At 36.7% G+C, this 20,558-nt stretch overlaps 1 protein-coding gene across 14 annotated transcripts in view; it reads left to right on the top strand.

Moving 5' to 3' along the window:
- TNIK (TRAF2 and NCK interacting kinase) overlaps positions 1-11,799 on the top strand; it is a 269,661-nt gene extending 257,862 nt beyond the window's left edge. For 8 of the 14 annotated variants that reach the window (XM_063442666.1, XM_063442663.1, XM_063442669.1 and 5 more), the window contains 9 exons: positions 844-976; positions 2,157-2,327; positions 2,545-2,688; positions 4,526-4,660; positions 5,768-5,868; positions 6,424-6,573; positions 7,450-7,609; positions 8,633-8,772; positions 9,641-11,799. In XM_063442666.1, the coding sequence (XP_063298736.1) occupies positions 844-976; positions 2,157-2,327; positions 2,545-2,688; positions 4,526-4,660; positions 5,768-5,868; positions 6,424-6,573; positions 7,450-7,609; positions 8,633-8,772; positions 9,641-9,724 (1,218 nt within the window). In that variant the 3' untranslated portion in view covers positions 9,725-11,799. The remainder of the gene's footprint in view (positions 1-843; positions 977-2,156; positions 2,328-2,544; positions 2,689-4,525; positions 4,661-5,767; positions 5,869-6,423; positions 6,574-7,449; positions 7,610-8,632; positions 8,773-9,640) is intronic. The other 6 variants (XM_063442675.1, XM_063442672.1, XM_063442673.1 and 3 more) reach the window with 1 other exon arrangement.
- Positions 11,800-20,558: the final 8,759 nt, after the last annotated feature.

Below are 20,558 nucleotides of genomic sequence, written 5' to 3'. Positions count from 1 at the left end.
TTGGAAATAGTGTATTATGCACCTGCAAATGGTATAATACACAATAGATCAGTAGATAGGCATAAAAAGACAGCTCTGACTCTCCAAAAAATAAAATAACCATTATTAACGTTTACTTATCTTTGTGTGTATTAGTCCCAGGAATTAAGCCTGTGCACTATCCACTGCACTCAAGCACACATATCTATAGAATTCCCACTCGGCCAGATTGGGGTAGATTCTCATATCTCCCCTAGCCTTTTCGGGTTCAGCAGCATCATGTGCTGTGAAATGGCACCTCGTGTGCTAATATAGGACAAGAGCCAAGATAGTGTTCTACGAAATGTAAAAAGCTATCTTGGCTCATGTCCTATATTGTTGTTCTCAGGGATTATAGGACAAAAGGAAATATGTATTTAAAAACAGTGTGCAATAGTAGAGCATAGCAATTTAAATATAATTTTAAACCTACCAATTAGATTATAATATCATTACATACACTACCCACATACACAGACTTAACTCTTTCTGCTAAGGTCCTTGTTATGATGCCATTGAGATGACGGAAAGAGCGTTAATTAAAACCATTTGTATATAAACAGGCAAGTTGAGTTGTCGTCTATCTAGCATAGTGTATAGGCAATACTTTTTCTTCATCTCTACACTATACACACTATTTAGGCAAAATACTTTTAATAAGATGGCAATTAAGGCTCATATTGTTTTAAAGCAAATTTTATATTCTTGAACCTTTAAGACCGATGTCTGGTTTGTTTGTTCTTGAAATGCAACTGAATGTAATACATCTGATGCAAGTCCATATATAACTTTGTTTTGGGCCCTCCCATCTTTTAATTACTTTAGTATGGCATGGGAAGTAACACCAACGCAACTTTCACACAATTTGTTGACACAAGAGTTTACCAGACATCTCCCACTGATAATGACGATGAGGACGATGACGATGATGATGACGACGAGGAGACATCTGCAACAGGTATTAAGAGCATATGGTTTGTCCGTAACCTGTCTGATGCTATTCTTGTATAATGCAGGTAGGTTGAAACTAGCCAGATCAGCTTTCTGACCGCATTAAACTGGGGTACACTGACTCCGTTAGATTGGCACGTTGATCAGAAACATCATATAAATTAAAGCTAAAAAAAAGATGGATGGTCAGGTGCATATCTCCTTTTAAAATGGCTGTTTAAAATCTATCTATACTTCAGCCTTACATAGTCCAAAAATGTAGACTCCAGGCAAAATCATGATATCCTATGGATCTAATTTTAAATTTTTTTTTACCAAACTGGTCAATACATTTACAATTTGAATTTTTCTTAAAATAATTGTATTTTAAAGTTATTTAAGACTCAACATCATATTTCAGTGAGAAACTCTTCAAGAGAACTTGTCTGATCCAATTTTATAGTCCATTATAGAGGGAAGTTATACCATTAAAGCCTCCATCGATCCTGTTATTGTGCTTGAATTGAACGCAGTATGCACTTTCCGTGGTCATGGGTGGCATTTGAGTCGGCATCCTGTAGATGTGGTGGGATAAGTTCTGCCATAGTATTTCTAACTGTAATGTTGTGTACAGCATTGAAGTGAAGAGGAAGCAGAGCAGATGTAATATATATTCATATATCCAATAACATTGAGGTTGCCATACTTAATAAGAGCAGCCCCCTTTTCTCCATTTTGAAATCAGAGTGGTTGATGATGAATGTTCTTGCATTGAAAAGTCTTTCTTCGTACATCTTAAATTCAGCTCACCTACCAGCTGGCAAATTGTTCTTGAATAATTAGATTTTTGTGTTGAAAATAAAAGTAGTCTTCTATGTCCACATCTTGTTATTCGTTTCTGGCAATTTTACTGTGCGGTAACTGTGTAGTAAATTTGGGAAATAACATTTACTGTACAGTAGATATTGCAACATCCAAACAACAGAATCTTAAGAAACCAAACTACAGGATGTAGCTGTATAGGCGTTTGTTTGGTATTTTTTATTTTATTTTATTTTATTTTTTTGCTGCTTGATGTTTTGTTTATTTCTAGCTCCACTCCCTGTGAAAATGAATATATAGAATGTGCAGTAGATTTGTGAAAGAAAACACGCACTCCATTTTATTATTGGTTTTTTTTGCTGAATGAAGAGAGTGTTTTGTTTTAGCCCTGTTTACTAGCGAACTGCTTAGACAAGAACAAGCCAAGCTGAATGAGGCCAGAAAAATTTCAGTGGTAAACGTGAACCCTACCAATATTCGTCCTCACAGCGATACTCCAGAGATCCGGAAATACAAGAAACGCTTTAATTCTGAGATACTTTGTGCAGCACTATGGGGTTAGTATAACTTTTGTTTTAATAAATGTCCCAGATTGATTGATTTATCTAAAAATGAATTTGTTACCTTACTCTACTGATTGAATTCATATGGATATATGCAAAGTTTAGGTGCAATTTTAGTTTAATTACCATAACAATAATTCAGTTTCATTGTGATTTCAAGATAATGGCAGCATCTGATTTGGTGACATGCATTATCTTTTCTTGTCCACAGGAGTAAACCTATTGGTGGGCACAGAGAATGGACTAATGTTGTTGGATCGAAGTGGACAAGGAAAGGTCTACAACCTCATCAACAGGAGACGCTTTCAACAGATGGATGTTTTAGAAGGACTAAATGTTCTTGTCACCATTTCTGGTATGAGTTGATATTGTACAGTTGCGTTCTGCTGTCTCCTTCTATGATGGAATGGCAAAACTCTCTTGGCTCCCTATCCTATATCAAGATTATAGATTATTTTAATTGAAATATTTTTTTTAATTACATTTTTTTTTAGCAAAATTAAATGTATAGGTTTTTAACCAGTGAGATATGTCTTTGACAGAATATTGCAGAATATTAGAAATTCAAGGTTAACATTTCATCCTTCTGTAGTCATTAAATAAGTACCCTTAATATGGGTAGCCGTTATACCACCACCCTGCCCTATTTAAATACTTTGGTATTATTATTACTTGTCTTAAAACGTGGCAATGTGGTTTGACTAAATACCCATATTTATTTGCTAGGAAGGGGGATATCGGTTAGCCTGATAAGATATAAAACTGTGCTCATCAATCATACTGTTGCTCACGTATAACATTTTTCTGGGTACCTGAATCTATACTGACCAGAGGTAGGTGATAGTAGCTCTCAACCTGTACAGATATGTGATGGTCACTATCATAAGTATTCTTGATCGGAGGAGGTACTACAGGTAGGTGTCTTGGCACCATTTTCTGGAAGATTTTGAAGAAGCATTTCTGTTTTTATTAAAGCAATGTTTAAAAATAAAGATTGCATTTTGTCTAAGGCTAATATTTGCATGTGCTTTTAAAGACAGATTTTATTGTGTATGTAGAGCATCTTTCTTTCAGTAAGACACATACAGACTGACACAGTAGGTGACAGTCACGCATTGCTATATGTAGTTTAGAGCTTGTTTAATATTTTGAATTTATTGGTGGGATTTCTTGAGTTAGTCCCCTTTACAGGATTAATATCTCTATTAAGCTCCTTGTTTGGATTTCATGGAATTACACTGCCCACCACTATACAAAACATCATCACCATTGGACTATCAGTGCACACACTCCTAGTTTAATAAGTACACATCATTAGTGTGATCTGTGAGATGAGAGTAAGACCGAATGCATCTCAAAAATGAAACGCCAATTTTACAGCAACAAGGCTAGTCTTTTAGTTCTGTGTTGACGGATTCATGTCACTTACCCTAAAGAAGGTGGTTATGGTCTCAGTAATGCAATGCAGTGAAAGCTAATTAATTCAGTTTGTTATAGTTAATGCAGGTTTTATAAAATGTAAAACTGCACTGAATCCTTTACAACAGCAATATAAACAAACAGATAAAGAGGACTAACACCAACAGACTTATTTACTATAGGGATAACTGATCGGAATTCAAAGTTAATTTCATATTTACGGCCATTACAGTCGGCAGCTACTCGCTGACTTGGATTATTTTCTAATTTACATTTGAAATTCACTTTGAATTCTTGACAATTCTCACTTTAGTGACTAGCACCATAAAAGATGGTGTAAAAATAAATAACCAAAAGAAAGGGAACGTGCACAAATGGCTATATAAACATAAACGTCAAAAAGACATATTAATGATTATAATTCAATCATTATACTGTTGGTAAAATCAAACATACGTTCTTGGAGTTCAAACCGCAAGAAGTGAAGGTGCCATGTATATTAACCCGTTAAGGACACATGACATGTTTGACATGTCATGATTCCCTTTTATTCCAGAAGTTTGGTCTTTAAGGGGTTAAGGAACCATAGTATTCTAGCTGTTCCTCTTACCTCCTCTCTCAGGTTAGTAATAATGCATTCTTTGCTGTATATTAGAGACGTTTTTAAAAGTCATCATAATGGTAAGAATCCAGTTAGTTCCTGGCCCAGTTAGTACCTATGCTTCCGATTTTAAGATTGTTGTTTAATTATGTATAATTTGGTATCTCTTCAGGGAAAAAGAATAAGCTTAGAGTGTACTACCTTTCCTGGCTTAGGAATCGAATATTACACAATGATCCAGAAGTTGAAAAGAAGCAAGGCTGGATTACTGTAGGAGACTTGGAAGGGTGTGTACATTATAAAGTCGGTAAGTTTATAATTTATTGTTTATTATAAACTAAAACCCCAAAGAGACTGCTATAAGCAGAGCTACAGTGCCCTCTCCTGTTGATATAATGTAAATTTTGCTACTCCTAAAAAGCCTTATCATTTTGATTTTAATTACATGTATACCTACCAGAGAAATTAATATTAGCCACTACATGTTTTTTGCCAATTCTGTTGAATATGCCCTGTAACATATATGGTATGTATAAAATGTGTGTGATGTTTTTGTTTAAATATTTTTGAGCAAGACAACTGTATATTTCAGTGACATTTAATTCTGTTCTACAGTTTCTTCGGTTGTACTGTAATCTTTTATGGCACCATGTGCTTCCTATCTCACAAGCCTTATTTACTGCATGTAAAAAAACATAAATGTATATTTATATTCATTATAGAATGCAATCTGGTTTTGCATAATCATATCTAACTGGAATGTTAAGAGGTTAGAGCAGTGGTAATGACACTGTCTTAGAACTGGGAAACAAAAGTATAAACACTTATAAATTGAAAGCGTGTTTGCGCAGGGCCTCATATTCAACTATAATTATAAATCGCTGCAGAATATTTAAATGCTAATAACGCTACACAAATGCTAATCATAAGAAGATGAAATTGAACTCTAAGTATGTTGCCTAAATAAAATTTTATTTTAGTAGTTATGTTACACAATAACCTAACAGGAACTGTCTCACTTTTTGAAAAATCTGATAGTTAACAAAAATGTTGCCATGGGTCTTTTTGCTGTGTTGCTCTTTTTTTTTTTTTGTAAACGTACGGTATGTCATTTTTCAAACAGTAATGGCATAGCAGGGCAGAGAGATGTAAATTACTTTAAACCCCAGTATGCTGTGCGCACGTTCGGGTAACCGTATTTCCGAATGCCAAAGCGTGCATGCGCTCATAATGCATACTAGAAGAAGATGCACAGAGAGTCACATAAAGTTGACAATGCCCACGTCTGCTGCACTCCTCGTCCCATTAAATGCTTCAATACTATGTGTATACATGAAAACGTGTAAAAAATATTTATACCCCAAATGTAAATTATGAGTTTGTTAAACAATTTTTTTTTTTTTTTTTTTTATAGTGAAATATGAAAGAATCAAATTCTTGGTCATCGCATTAAAGAATGCTGTAGAGATTTATGCTTGGGCTCCAAAACCTTACCATAAGTTCATGGCATTCAAGGTAAGTAGCGATTTTACCTCTGGTATGGTTCTTTTACAGCTGCCATAATTAGCTTGTATTGTAAAATATGGCATTGTTTGGTAAGTTTATGTATAATTACAGTTTGTAAAGGCATGATGATTAACGTCTCATGATATAAATGTCATGTGTCAGCATAGTTACTCTAATCCTGCATTATTATATTTCTTCAAGTCGGCTGTTGCTGATGAGATGAGCAGTGCAAACAATCAAAGAGACATTCTGAGGAACATAACTACTGAAGTCCACAGTATCAGTGATGCTGCTAAGAGTTGTTTAATGTAAACCAAGTCTCTTCCTGGTGACCGGCCACTTCTCGACCACATTGATTATGCGGAACTAATACTTTATCATTGTTAATTTAATCCAATTTGTACAGCAGTGATTGGCTGAGGCTGGTGGGGTCAGGTTAGCTCATCGCTCTCATCCAATCAATGACACCCAAGTTGTAATGGTTATGTTGCTTAGAGTGTCTCATTATTTTTTCAATATACTTTTTTATTTTTCCTGTGTGAAAATAATAAAGTCTCTTTTCAGTCCTTTACAGATCTCCAGCATAGACCGTTACTCTGTGATCTTACTGTAGAAGAAGGTCAACGATTAAAGGTGATATTTGGGTCCAGCACTGGTTTCCATGTCATCGATGTTGATTCCGGGAATACATATGACATCTACATACCATCACACGTAAGTATTGATATGCAATGTGCCCGTTCTTGGCAGCACAGCATCTCTGGCATGCTTAACAAAATACCACATGTGGGCTCATTCTTATTGTATCAAAGGGAATAAAATATGAAAACACAGAGAATCTGCAAAAGCGCAGTAGTTTACCCTTCTCTAAATCCTCATTCAGGTTCTAACTTGTGTCTTTATAGAGAGAACCTATATCATTTGCAACTCAGACTGAACCTACCTATAAAGGGCAGTCCAGATCTGAAATGATGGCATGTCTCCACTGCCTGAGAAATATAGCAACCCCAGATAAATCTTTTCTGCCTAGTCAGTGAGGTGTAGCTGATACCCCTCTATGCATAATGAACGGGGTCCACACCTTAAACAACTTCCATTGAAGCAAAGACAAAAGGTATGAGGGCACTAGGAATGGGCAAAAACTCAGTAGCTTGCCCATCGATTAGTCTTTGCCCACATCTCAAACAGGTTTCTGCTCACTTGTGCCATTACAGAGAGATTCTATATCATTTTCAGATCAGACTGATCCAACCGGTAAGGTTCAGTTCAGATCGAAAATGCTGGCAAATTCCCTTTGCACGTGATATACAGCAATCCCACTCAATCATTTTGTCTTTCCTTGGGCCTTCTTAGTGAGGTGTAGCTTGTACCACTCTAGGCACTGTGAACATAGGGTTCCTACCTGTATTATCTTTCTAACTTATATGAGCCCTAAGCAAATGGACTAATGGAAAAACAAACATTATTTAATTCTAATTGCGAGTTTTTCGTCTAATTTATAATCTTGATCATATCAGGTTTTGCACAGTTATCGTGTAATGCATCACATTTCCATTTGCTTTAAATACTTGATTAATCTGTAATTTTCAGATTCAAGGCAACATCACTCCACATGCCATTGTAATTCTGCCAAAAACAGATGGCATGGAAATGCTTGTATGTTACGAGGATGAGGGGGTGTATGTTAACACCTATGGCCGGATAACTAAGGATGTTGTGCTACAGTGGGGTGAAATGCCAACTTCAGTAGGTAGGTATTTCCTAATCTCAATATTCATCGCCATTTGTGATGGGGAAAAATATATATATTTTTACACACACACACACTTATTTATGTGTTCTTGGAATATTTTTTGGTTCTGATTTTATGGTTTATTTTTTTGCCCTATTTACATGATTGTACGTGATTACAATGTGTTATCCTTTCAGTTTATGTAAACATGATTTATATAGAGCTCTTTTTAATAATATATTTAATAGTTTGTCTTCAGAAAGCTCTTTATGGGGGGTATGTGATAAGTTCTAGACCTATATGTTGTAGCTCTGACACACATTTTACACCCCCTCCCTTTATCCTTTTTGTTTAAATTCACATCCCCCTGCCTCACCAACTTTTTTTCTCCCATTTGTCTATACCTTTGACACCCCTTGTGCCCCCTTCTCTATCCCATTGCCCATTGGGCCCCTTCCTGCATGCGACCTTCTATTTCAACCCACACTTGTCCCTCTCTCAAATTTTACCAAGATTTTAGTCATTTTACTTTGCAGCTCTCTTCCACCTCCACTAGGTTTCTCCCTTTTTCCACCTTAACTTAGTTTTCACCTTCTATCTCAATTGTTGCCTTTATTTTACACTCACTTGACTCTACATATAACCAACATCTTATCTTTTTCTTTATCTACCCCTTTACTTATCTATCTATCCATCCATTTCTTATTGCTATTCTTGCTTTGGATTCCTGCAGGATGAGACTGACTGGCTGACATGCTGCTGACTCCCTTTTCTTTTTTTGTAGCTTACATTTAATTTCTTTAACTCTTAAAGGATAACCCGATGTAATGTGTAACAAACAGATTGCCAGACAGCTTTTCGTATTGACTTTGTATAGGGCTATCATATCCCTTCTAAGACAACTTTTTCCCAAAGTAAATTATTTCAGATTTTCTAGCCTTTATTCATAACTAAAATTATCCATTCCCCTTATTAAATTTGTAGCCCACATTTGTACAATGGACAAAAATATCTATTTTTTTTCTTCTCTTTTATCCACAGCGTATATACATTCCAATCAAATAATGGGATGGGGAGAGAAAGCTATTGAAATACGTTCTGTAGAAACTGGCCATTTGGACGGGGTATTCATGCACAAGAGAGCCCAAAGGTTAAAATTTCTATGTGAACGAAATGATAAGGTAATTGTTAGAATTTCAAGCTAACAGCAAACAGTGCTGTGCGTATTAACCAACATGGAGACAGCTTTTCAGTTCTGATTTCTGTGTTGCACTGGTGACTGGGCGCATAGAACTTTCTGAGCTTTGCTTTACGTAAAGGGTATTACAAGGTTTTTGGGCAATTGTATACAGTCTGTTTTGAGCGCTTCATCCCTAGCAGTACAGTGATCATGCTTGTTTGTATTATCTGAATTAATTTTGTTTTTAAATGCCAGGATAGTTTGAAGTTTGTCTTGACACTATAGTCACTAGAACAACTACAGTTTATTGTAGTTGTTATGGTGAGTATAGTCAGTCCCTGTAGGCTTTTTGTTATAATCTTTTCATTACATCTCTGTGAGGAGATGCTAATTGGCCAGGGTGGCATTTGGCTCCGCCCTCTGACCCGCCTCCTTGGCTGAGATCATAGAATTGAACATCTAAGCCAATCCAATGCTTTTCTATGGGAACGCATTGTGATTGGCTGAGATCATCACTTCTGATGATGTCAGCCGAGGAAGTGGACATTGGTGGAGCCAGCGCCGGCAGACTGGAATAAAGGTAAGTTCTTACTATATTTAGGAAGGCAAGGGGCAACCAGGGTGTCTAGATAGTGTTTTTAACACTATAGGGTCAGGAATACATGTTTGTATTCCTGACCCTATAGGGATACTTTAAGCCTACTTCTTTAATTTGTCTTTTTGAACTGAAATGCTGAGCTGGTCCCTGACATTTAAAAATTAAACTGGCTTTTTAGCACTGTTTCCAAGTTTTAAAATAAATGACATTCAAATGGTTAATGGACATCTGTTATTATAAACATATATATATGTTTGATGTCTTTTAACAGGTCTTCTTTGCGTCTGTACGATCAGGAGGCAGTAGCCAAGTCTTTTTTATGACTCTGAATAGAAACTCAATGATGAACTGGTAACAGAACTATCCAAGGACTTTAATCACAATGGCATTATTTCTAAACTACTTGTGGTTTTGTAAACGTGCACAGCCTTACAGAACAATCTGGTAACGCCAACAACACTGACTGTGGGGGATGTGTGCTTCACTGAGCCACACAGAAGGCCTGGTAAACATTTCCGAAAACGTGTCATGACTGACCTGGAGCAAGACTTTGCACTTCCAAACTGGGAATATCGTGAAACTGAGGCCTCAAGACTAAATTGTGTCCAAGTGGCTTGTTCATTTTACATTTTCATTGTGTCTTATTTTGTAAGAATGGTGTAAAGAAAAAAAAAAAAAGAAAAAAATTGGAAATTGAGCCAGCTGTTGATTTCTGCCTGCCTGCTCTAAGCGTTCTATATAAATATACATATGTTGTAAAGTTACCAAATGAAAGAAGACAGCACAATAATGTACCTTTTCTGTTTTGCCGAAGACTAGGGCTGTATAGCTGGGTAATTTTAAAATCTTCTTGCCTTCACAATCTGAATGTTGCTTTTTGACAGCAACAGCCTAGTGAATTTTTAATGGAAATTAAGTGTTTCCTCCTGTTTTGGGAAACGTGATTTAAATGGCTAAGGTTCTAGCCGTAGTCTAAAGAAATTGCATGCCATATGAAAGTCTGCAGATCCATGTGTTTTATTAATACACACAGAAAGGTATGTGTTGTTATCATGTGGACTGCGACACCATTTGTGAAATGAACATAGCTGTAATTCTCAGAGTAGATTTTTTCCTTTTGTATATTATGCAACAGGTTAGGGCAAAAACAAAAAGGGGATGCAAAAGAGGCAAGTTTGAGGTGATAACCAGCCTCAGATCTCTTCTGAACACTTTTTGTTTGTTGTGTGTACAGCTATTCAGAGAACTAGCTGATATGGCAATAATGGGACTTATGCCAACTTTGTGACAGTGACACTTTGTAGTTACATTCATCAGAATCACAAGCAAGAACCGAGAACATCTGTTCAACCAATGGACAGTAAAACAAAGCCACCGCCCTAGGTTTACCAATGTTAAGTTTTATTAATGTAAAGATGAATTGATTCTCTGCCCGTCCCAAGAATTACCCGACGTACAGTAAAAGACATGTGTGCAAAAAAAAAAGATACAAAAAAAATAAAAAAAACACAAAAAAAATAAAAATACAAAAACAAACAAAAAAAAAGTGTGTACGTAGTTCAGGTGATAATGAGTCCTTCAACACAAATGCTCTAATAATTTAATGATAAAATTAGTGTATCAGAGGTTTATTTCATTAGCTGCAAGCATGGCTGGTCGTTGTAATAGAGTGTTACATCCAGAAAACTGTGTTGCGCTTATTTAATCATTTTTATGATTATTATTATTACTATTATTTTGAACCTACCTCGTTTTGTCTCTTGTATGGATGTCTTTTATTCTTGTTTGAGATGCTCATTGCAGCATTATTATTACCTTTAACTACTGCAGAGCTGTGTTGGCATGTGTTAGATAGCGTTCCTTTTAAGCATGTTTTGTAAACTGTCCAGCACTGAAGCAGAAAGGAATCCTTATTAGACAATCCTTGACGCTTGTCTTTCCTTTAATTGTTGCTGAACATTTGCTTAATACATGCTCGGAGGGAACGCTGCTGTTGGTAACATTGCTTATTTTTTTTCTTTCTTGCAAACCTACAGAAAAAAACAATTGAATGTCTTTTTGTCGAAGAAGGATGCAAACGCATTGCCTGGGATTGAGATACTCACCCTTTGAATATGAAAGCGTGCTGTGTCAGCAAAGTTCAGAAACCTGTTTACATTTCATTTCAACAGTTAAAACAGACCTGCCTTTATTGTGATTATTTAACAATGTCAGTGCAGCAGTTAATAGACTTACAAAGGCAACACGCTCTGTCTTTACCAGTTTGGTTGTCATCTGTTTTTTTTTTGTTTTTTTTTAGTTGCTGTGATTTGAAATTTACCCTGGGTGCTTCTTAACATTCTGTTGCTAACTAATGAACCTTTTTTTTGAAAGTTTAAAACAAAAAAAATAAAAAATAAACATTCAGAATACACTGTTTCAAAACTTTTATTTTTTATTGTAGATTTTCGTTCTCTTTCTCATTTTTTGGAAAGTTATGATTACAAAATAAAAGGGATTTGTGTTTAAAGGAATCATTTGTGAACGTATTTTCTTTTAACAAACGCATGCGTAGTTATGTTAACATGGCTAAACAAGAAAAGATACAAAAGATTTCTTACATATACAGATCATCGGATGATATGGCCCAGTGGGTGACATAGCAGTACAGTGTGACTGACATTGTGCATGAATATACTGGTCACAATTAGTGGGAGTTACACTATAAGCCAACAGCTGTAATACTGTCTCCCCAGCTCCCCTACAAGCATATCCATAATTTTGAGAGTGACTGATTTAAGGATAGAAGATGCAAATAGCTGGATAAGCGACTTATTTTGTATGTGTGATAGAAAGTGTTGTTGTCAGGGGATAGTAATACCTAGGGCTGTCTAAATGTAACTATATCACCTACACTGAAGCCTTTATCATCAGTCTTTACTGCTAATATTTAGGTCATCTGGAAGTGACAGTTCAGCATTTATGTGCTGGACGAATACAGCAGTGGAGGTGAGTACCACCCCATCATGTTTTAGGTATGCTCATGCTTGTTCAGGCATCTAATGGACAATATCTGTACACACGTGTTGTGCACTCAGCATTTTTATATCCATCATACATGTGAATTCGACGTGTGTATGGCACTATAATAGTTAACTAATTTGCATACTTCGTCCAGTGTTGCCTTTCAAAGCATACAAATTTAAATACAAAGTAAATAACACAGCCAGCTGCTGACTTTTAATTAGCTATCATTTTGTGCTAGAATTTCAGACGTGACAGCTCCTCTTTAATCAAACAGGTTTCTAAACACCTTATCCGCGGTTTAAATAAACAAGACAATTACTGTCAGCTGCACTTTAGAATAGCATTATCAAGAAGGGCGTTTAGAAGCTCTTGGGAACAATATGTAAGACAATGTCGGCTATAACCTATTCAATAATGCAATACCAAAAACTATCTGAGCAGCTGTCCTCGTTCTGTCAAATAGGAAGATGGTGTGCAATGAGAGTGGCAGAAAGGCTCTCTTAATATAGTGTCAAGTGATAAAAACGGATTATGGTACATTAACAAACCATAAAAACTGCTGACTATGAATAATTTTAAGTTGACAACCAAAAACTGGGAAATATTCAAGAATGATGTTGGTGAATGCGAAACCTGGACTGTGAATATGTCGAAAAAATGAACACTTAAAATAATTATTCTGATTGATACTCGTTCATATGTATGTAAATTCTTCTTTCTTATTGTTGGGTGGCTCGCCTTGTATCATGCATATTACTTAAGCAACAGATTATACATGTGCAGTAAAGGATATTGAAAACAATCCACTATACCCATATTAAATGGTAATATAGATCCAGTATACCATGGGTGGAAACGCATCAAAGTCCATTACTGTTTATTATAGTATTGATTTTCTTATCAGCACATTTTCTGCAGCAGTTTTAGTTAGAGCTGGAAAGATTCTGGGTACAGTACTGTATTTTAATGACTGCTTGAAAAACTACATTTAAAAAAAATTGTAGTTCTACTGCTATATATAAAATTTAAAGAAAAGTGTGGGCCTCACAGGTGTTTGAAAGGCTTTGTGTGCAATTGTTGTTTCCATGTACCCATGTACTTGAGGAGAGATGAGCTATATGTGTAAGAGCACATATGAAGCCCATCTGAACACTACAGCTGATGCAATATATAGCTTTACTGTCCCTTTAAGTAACAGGCAGTGACTTTAGTGCTTAACCTATTCCCTACCGAGCACTTTGAGGTAGAGTAGGGCTGAAAATGTTCACCTTGATGTCAAGTACAAATGAATGCCCTTTTTTCTCATAAAACTATCAGGTCTCAGTGTGGACAGTCCTACTTATGTAGCATCTTTAGGTTATACTAATGGAGGCTGCTGGAGGTGTGACATTATATATCCCAACATCAATACAATTACCAATGTGGATACCGCACTCTCCAGGATCCCAGGGTGCAACTGAGCCTGAGGTTGGCCAATCTTCACAATGTGATTTGCAAAAAAGTAATGATGGTCCTGGCAAACAAGTTCAAGCTTGACAAAGGTCCTGTTGTGGGCCGGAACGTTGTTTCTATTTTGCTCCATTAAATCTGCCCACTGGATTGAACTTGAGTGCCTGTGCCACAATTACGTTTTTGCAAATTATATATCCCTGCAACCTGCTTTAGCATGACCTGTATGTCCTGATGAAGTATACACAGAGATCTGTACATGTCTAAGAGTCATGCCTGGTTTCCAATGACTTAATTACCACAAATGAGAACTTGAGCGTGCCATGCATTGCTTGGTCAACCCAGATACTGCAAGTCATTGGGAAGTATTCTAATGGACCAGTCCTGGCCTGAAGAACAGAGAGATTGAGAGAGCCAGCTGGTGCATAATTCCTGTCTGCTGCCCCACTCTTTGTTCACTCTGCCAACAGGCATTCCAACACATCTTCCCTGTTTTAAAGGGATTCTCCACTGCCCAAGTAGGCAAAAAAAAAAAAAGAATCACTGTTTAGTAAATATATGCCCATTGACTACATGCAATAATTTTTCATGAATGCAATCAGTGAAGGCATGTCTTGAAAGAGATGGCAAAGGCTGAAAATCTTATGACCTGCAGTCTTAGCAAGCCCTCCACATTTTTTTTTTCTGAATTGCTGCCCTCTGGACTGAGGTCTGGAGGAGCTGATCCAAGGTATCCCAGTGTAAGGAGGAAGGCAAGCTCAAGTAGAGCTCAAGGAAGCGTAAGCTCCGTTAGCTCAAGGAAGCGAGCGGAAGGAGGCTGGAAACCTCCAGAGCTGTTTGATTGACAGCCAGAGAGGTTTTCCATATAAAAGTGCTGATTTGTCATAGAAATGGCCACTTTTTATACTTTTATCCTGGTTAAATAAGGATACTCCTCACTCTAAAAGCACTTCAACAAGCTGAAGTGCTTTTGGGTTGTGGTGTGGTTCTTTCTGTTTAAGAAGAATGTTTAGGGCTGCAGCCCACGTATCCCTTGCCTGCCTGAGCCCACCCATGCTAGTGTCCTGAAAGTAATTGCTTCCCTGTTCTTGACAGCCCTCCCTTGCATAGATGGAAACAAAAACATTTTACAGCTCTGGTGGTTTATGGTGGCTTATTTTGACCATGTTTTTGCTGGCTTATAAAGAAGGCTTTACAAGTAAGACTTTGTTGGGTATGTGTGAAATATTATTTTATAAGGTATTATTTTATGAAAACATCCCTTCCCCCAATATTAGTTAGAAGAGGGGTGTTGGTAGGATACATGTTATTGGTTGTGGATCAGAGTCCAGTTGGTCTAGTGAGGAATGCTTGGAGACCCCCTAATTACAGGTGAAATATGAAATATCAGATAATCCAGCTTCAATTGCGATTAAGTAAAAAAAAAAACCTAATGTATTTATTATATACATGTAGTACTGTATAGTACTGAAGATGGATTAATCACGGTCTCTACGTTGGATACACCTTATATCCTTTGTTTACCAAATTCTACTTAATGAATATTTAAAAATTGTTTTAAAAAAATCTCCCTTACAATAGTCAAATCAAAGATGTGACAACTGTTTATATGGTATTGATTGTTTATTTATTAAAATGTTGCCTACTAATGGCCCATCAATATAGTCTTAAAGAGAAACATGGAGATAACCATTAATTGAGAGTTTAATAGAGAGTTACTGCCATAAGCATCTTGTGACTGAATATACATTGTTCAGCCACAACATTAAAACCATGAAGTGGTTTTGTCAACAAAATCTCTTCTGTGCAGAACGAATGTGAGCAGTAAATCCACTAAATGTATTTAAATTCAGTTTGGTGATGTTATAGCTGATCTATTTTTCTTTGATGTGTCCAATTTTCTAATCTTACAGAGCAAATATAATAGAAATAAAATCATGGGCAATTCAGCATAATTCCTAAATAATAACTTGAAATGAATACTTTCCATAACAGAAAGATAAGTACTACAGATATAAAAAAAAAAAAAATTAAGAGCAATAAAAATTTACCCTCCTGAGGTTTCAAAATGGCATCGTTATAGAAACTAGCTATCCCATTACATACAGTATTATGCCTTAAATAGTTTTCTTTTACATTAACAGACCACTAGGTGGCCACATTTCCAGAAATTAAGGGAACATTCTAGTGTTCGGAATACAAATGTGTATTCTTGACGCTACAATGCTCTTGTAGTGCTATAATCAGGACCGTCTTTCCCCATGGGCATGCTGGGAAGTTAGCCAGGGTCCCACCGCGATGCTAGTGTGCCCAGGCCAACAGGGGAGATATCCCATGCCAGGTCATGGAGAGCCGGCCCTGTTTTCTTTCCGTGGGCCCTCTCAGGCCAGTGGGGAGATCAAAGATCTTCCTCACTGGCCCAAAGGCCCTTTCGTTAGTGGGAGAGGGAGGGCAGGAGGGACCTGGGAGGCAGGGACCTAGGAGGAAGATCACTCCTCCCAGAAGCATGCTGTGAGGAGCTGCAGGCTATAGATCATAGATCACCACCAGACCACCAGGGCTGGCAGTGTCCCCCCCCACCTTCCCCAAAGGTAAGAAGAAGGGTGGGGAGTACATAAAGATTTTATAAATGTATATTTATTAAAAAACAAAATCAAAAACATTTGCTCCCTGTACCCCTCTCACACACACACACACACACTGCACCCCTCACGCAGACAGCGCCCTCACAAATGAGGAAACCCTCTCTCACACACCCAGCACCCCTCACCCACACACAACACCCTGCACCTCTCACACACAACACCCCGCACCTCTCACACACAACACCCTGCACCCCTCACACACAGTACCCTTCACACACAGCACTCTCACAAACACACAGCACCCCTAGACACATACACTGCACCCTCACTGCAATCTGGGTGTATTTAGCAGTGTGTGTGTACTCATCAATGTGTGTACTCAGCAGTATGTTTGTACAGGGGCCCATAATGCTGTTAAGATGGCACAGGCTATAATGCTCCCTTTCCCCAAGTGTAGGGAGTGGAAAAGGTCTTCTACTCACCCTTTAATCCTTGCAGCATTGGCTGTGCCATCTCCATGGCTGAAGTCATCAAGATTAATGGGAGGCTAGTTGCAAAACGCTGCACTGCACCAATCATTTGTTCTCTATGAGACCATCTGAATGAATACATAGCAGAGTTTTAACCTGCTACTTCGTCAGAAGACCCTCTAGTGTCTGTCTGAGTTACAGCCATTATAGACCATATAGACCATATAGACCCTTCAATGAAAATACTGCCGTTCCTACAGAACAGTAATGTGTCCACGTGCAGGGTTAAAACAGAAAGGGCATGGCACCCAGACCACTTCATTAAGATGATGTGGTCTGGGTGTCTATAGTGTCCTTTTAAGCACTTTTACCATATTTTTTAGAACATCCAAAATAATGCATTCTTACAGCACCCACAGAGGGTGTAGACCAGAAAACCAAAACAGTTATGTTGAAAAAATTATCCTAAATTCTTATTTTGTAACTTATTTATTGGTCAAAGATTTTAAATTGCCATGTTCTTTTCCCAACATTCCATGAATGGTGAATATCTAACTTTAACAGTTTATCCCCCAATCATTGTAAAATCTGTGTGTTTGTGGGTGTGCTCTATAAAAGTCAAGTAGAGACTGGCTAAAACCTGAGCTGTGCTGGATATTTATAAACTTGGTCTATGACATCATAAAGACAGTGTGATATCACTGAAGCAAAGTGTGAATAGCTACAACCAGTTAATACGTGAGCCGTTACAGAGATAATGTTTTACAGAAAACTGATGCTTTACAGAAAATGAACTTTAACCTTTCTACTGTGAAATCCAATCATAAGCAAATCCAATAAAAAGTATTGCACTATACATTTTGGGGTTCATTTACAAATTAAAGTAATGTAAAATGTCAAGAGCAGAAGTTAGGCTAATATATCCTAACTTGGACTATTGTTGAAATAAAGAATATTTTAAATTCAGCACTTTATACCTAAATTGTGTAATCAGAGTGTTCCGTGCACTACAACACTCTGTTTAGAAGAGGGGAGGGGGGGGGGAGTTTTAGAGCTAATGAGGCGTTATAGTCACCAAAACAACTTTAGTATACTGAAGCAGTTTTAGTGAATTTAATTTTTATCATATACAGGAGGCTCCTGCAGGATCTAGCAAGCTATTAACAGAGCAGGAGATAAAAAATTCAAAATTAAACAGAATTTGTAATAAAGGAAGTGTAAACATTAGATCTCACTTTAGAGGAAGTTTTTATGAAGGCTGTGCAATGGAGTATGTTTCCAAATAAACCATTTATACCCAAATTGTATAATTAGGGTCCTTGGTACACCATAATGCTCTGTGCAGTTATAAACCCAAAGAGACCGAATTATACTTAGAAAAAGATTGTGAGTGTGGCAGAATCATTACTTTGGAACGACAGCAAAAAAAATTTTTTTACACCCATAGGGTGTGTAGACTAGAAAGAAATGAAAAAGTAATTAGGAAATTTCACATTTTAGGCAAAAACAGTTATATTGGAAAAATTCTCCTCATTTCCTATTTTTACCCCTGTCTGTTTTGGACAAAGATTTCAAATTCCTGTGTTTTTTTTCTTCAAAATTCTACAATTAGTGAATATTCAACTGTAATAGTTAATTCACTAATCACTTTGCTTTCTGTGTGTAGATTTGTACTATGATCTGTGAGTTAAAGACTGGCTAAGACCTGAGTTGTTGTTTATAGGTTATAGGGACCAGCCTGGTAACCTTGAGAAGTACTATACTATACTATACCGACCAGTTTCCGTTCTTACGACTTGGTTGTAAAACAAATTGGACAGTAAGTGAGGATGCGCTAGAGAGCAAGTCTATGTTCGGTCTGTGAGCTGGTAGATCAGCTCACTATCACAGGGAATCCCTTAAATCTATGTTCGGAAAAAAAATCTGAACATAGACCAGAGCACCAGAACAGGGAATCCCTTAAATATATGTTTGGGGGAATTCCTCGAACATAGATTAGCTCACTAGTGCAGTGAATACCTCCAATCTATGTTTGGGGAATATTCCCCGAACATAGACCTGCTCTCTAGGTCGTAAATCCGAGCAGCCATTGTGCAGGTAAGTTGCTAAGTGACAACTAAGTGATATTTTTTTACATCAGATAGATGTTTTGACAATTAGTTGCCTGTACCCGACCCTGGTATGCCCTTATTTACCTGTAGAGATCCAAAGTGACAGCAAAACCTTAATAATTTCCCATAATCCCTCAAAATATCTGACCATAAAAGAACACTGGTAGCAGATGTGCTACCTATAAATATGGGGACTGCATTTTAGTAATAGTATCAAATCGTTGCCATGAATTAAATGACATGTTCTTGATGACAGTTGCAAAAGAATGAATATGGAAAATAAAAATAAAAATCAGAAAATCTGCATGTAATCTGACTAGTTTTATGACAGGCAAACTATATTAGAATATTAGAGACATCAAGCATTGCCTTTTCATTTTACTATTAAGATAACCTCCTTTATATGATCTAGACTGGTGATCCTTTGTAGGAGTCCCTATATCCAAATATTATACAACAGTAATTTCCCTGAATTTTTGTTTTTGTTTTATCTTTTAAAGTATTTTCCAAATGCTTTGTTTTCCTGTTTAATATTCCTCAGGAAAAGGAATTTGTATAAAAATTGGAGTAAAGCTGTGTGTAACTTCCATGTCTAACAGTTGGAGATTATTGTGCGTGAACACATCCTCATTGTGTAGAAACTTGAAAGTAGACAAAATGTCTGCAACTTGAAATGCTTAGCTTTACATCAAAGTTAGGCATTGATTTGAAAGGGGGGAAGGGTTTCCTGTACCTGATTTTTGTGAGCTCATGGAAGACTGTACAAACGTATTCTAGAAAATCAGGTAAACAGTAAAAATAGCAAATCAACTTTCATAAAACAGTGTCATACGAAAACTCAGACCTTGTCCATCAATGTCATTTAATTGGTAAAGTCCAGGTTTCAAATAATAAGAATGGACACCTCTTCGTGGCTCATATTGTTTCATGAAGCCAATTAACCCAATTGACTTGACATAGACTTTAATGCTCATTCAGAGTTTTATCGCCAATCTTCCTTAGGCATCAGTGGAAACAAAATTACTATCAATGTAGCTTTCGGTCAACAGGTTTTCTGGATTCCAGCCCTCTGTGACATCACATCCATGAAGGTTTATGTCAAACCAAGTTCCAGAGGAATTTGTTGAGAGATAAGCATTCGTGATATTATAGTTTAGAACTTTTCATTTCCTGAAGGAAACATGGAATACTGTCATATTTAAATGGTCATATTTGGTTCCAATCACCTACCTATGCTCTATAAAGACACTCATTAAAAAGCACACCTAAAGGAATGAATTTCCAGACTGCTTTATTAATTTTTCAGAAGAATTTGAACAAATTAATTTATGTTTCAGTCTGAATGTAGACTTTTCTCAAGATTCAGTGGATCAAGAATAAAGAGAGCTCAAACTGAAATTAAGATATAATGACCAAAACCAAAGTAATATAGGCTATTGGAGGGGCAGTTCCGGGCCCATACATTGAAATAGGTCCAAAATAGCCGTAATGTAAATATTCTGTTGTCTTACTTTTTATTTATTCATTATAAATTATATATATATAATATATCTTTTAATAATGTCTTA

This window comes from Pelobates fuscus, chromosome 2 (genome assembly GCF_036172605.1).
Source record: "Pelobates fuscus isolate aPelFus1 chromosome 2, aPelFus1.pri, whole genome shotgun sequence".
NCBI classification, from domain to species: Eukaryota; Metazoa; Chordata; class Amphibia; order Anura; family Pelobatidae; genus Pelobates; species Pelobates fuscus.
This window is presented reverse-complemented; position numbering and strand designations above follow the sequence as displayed.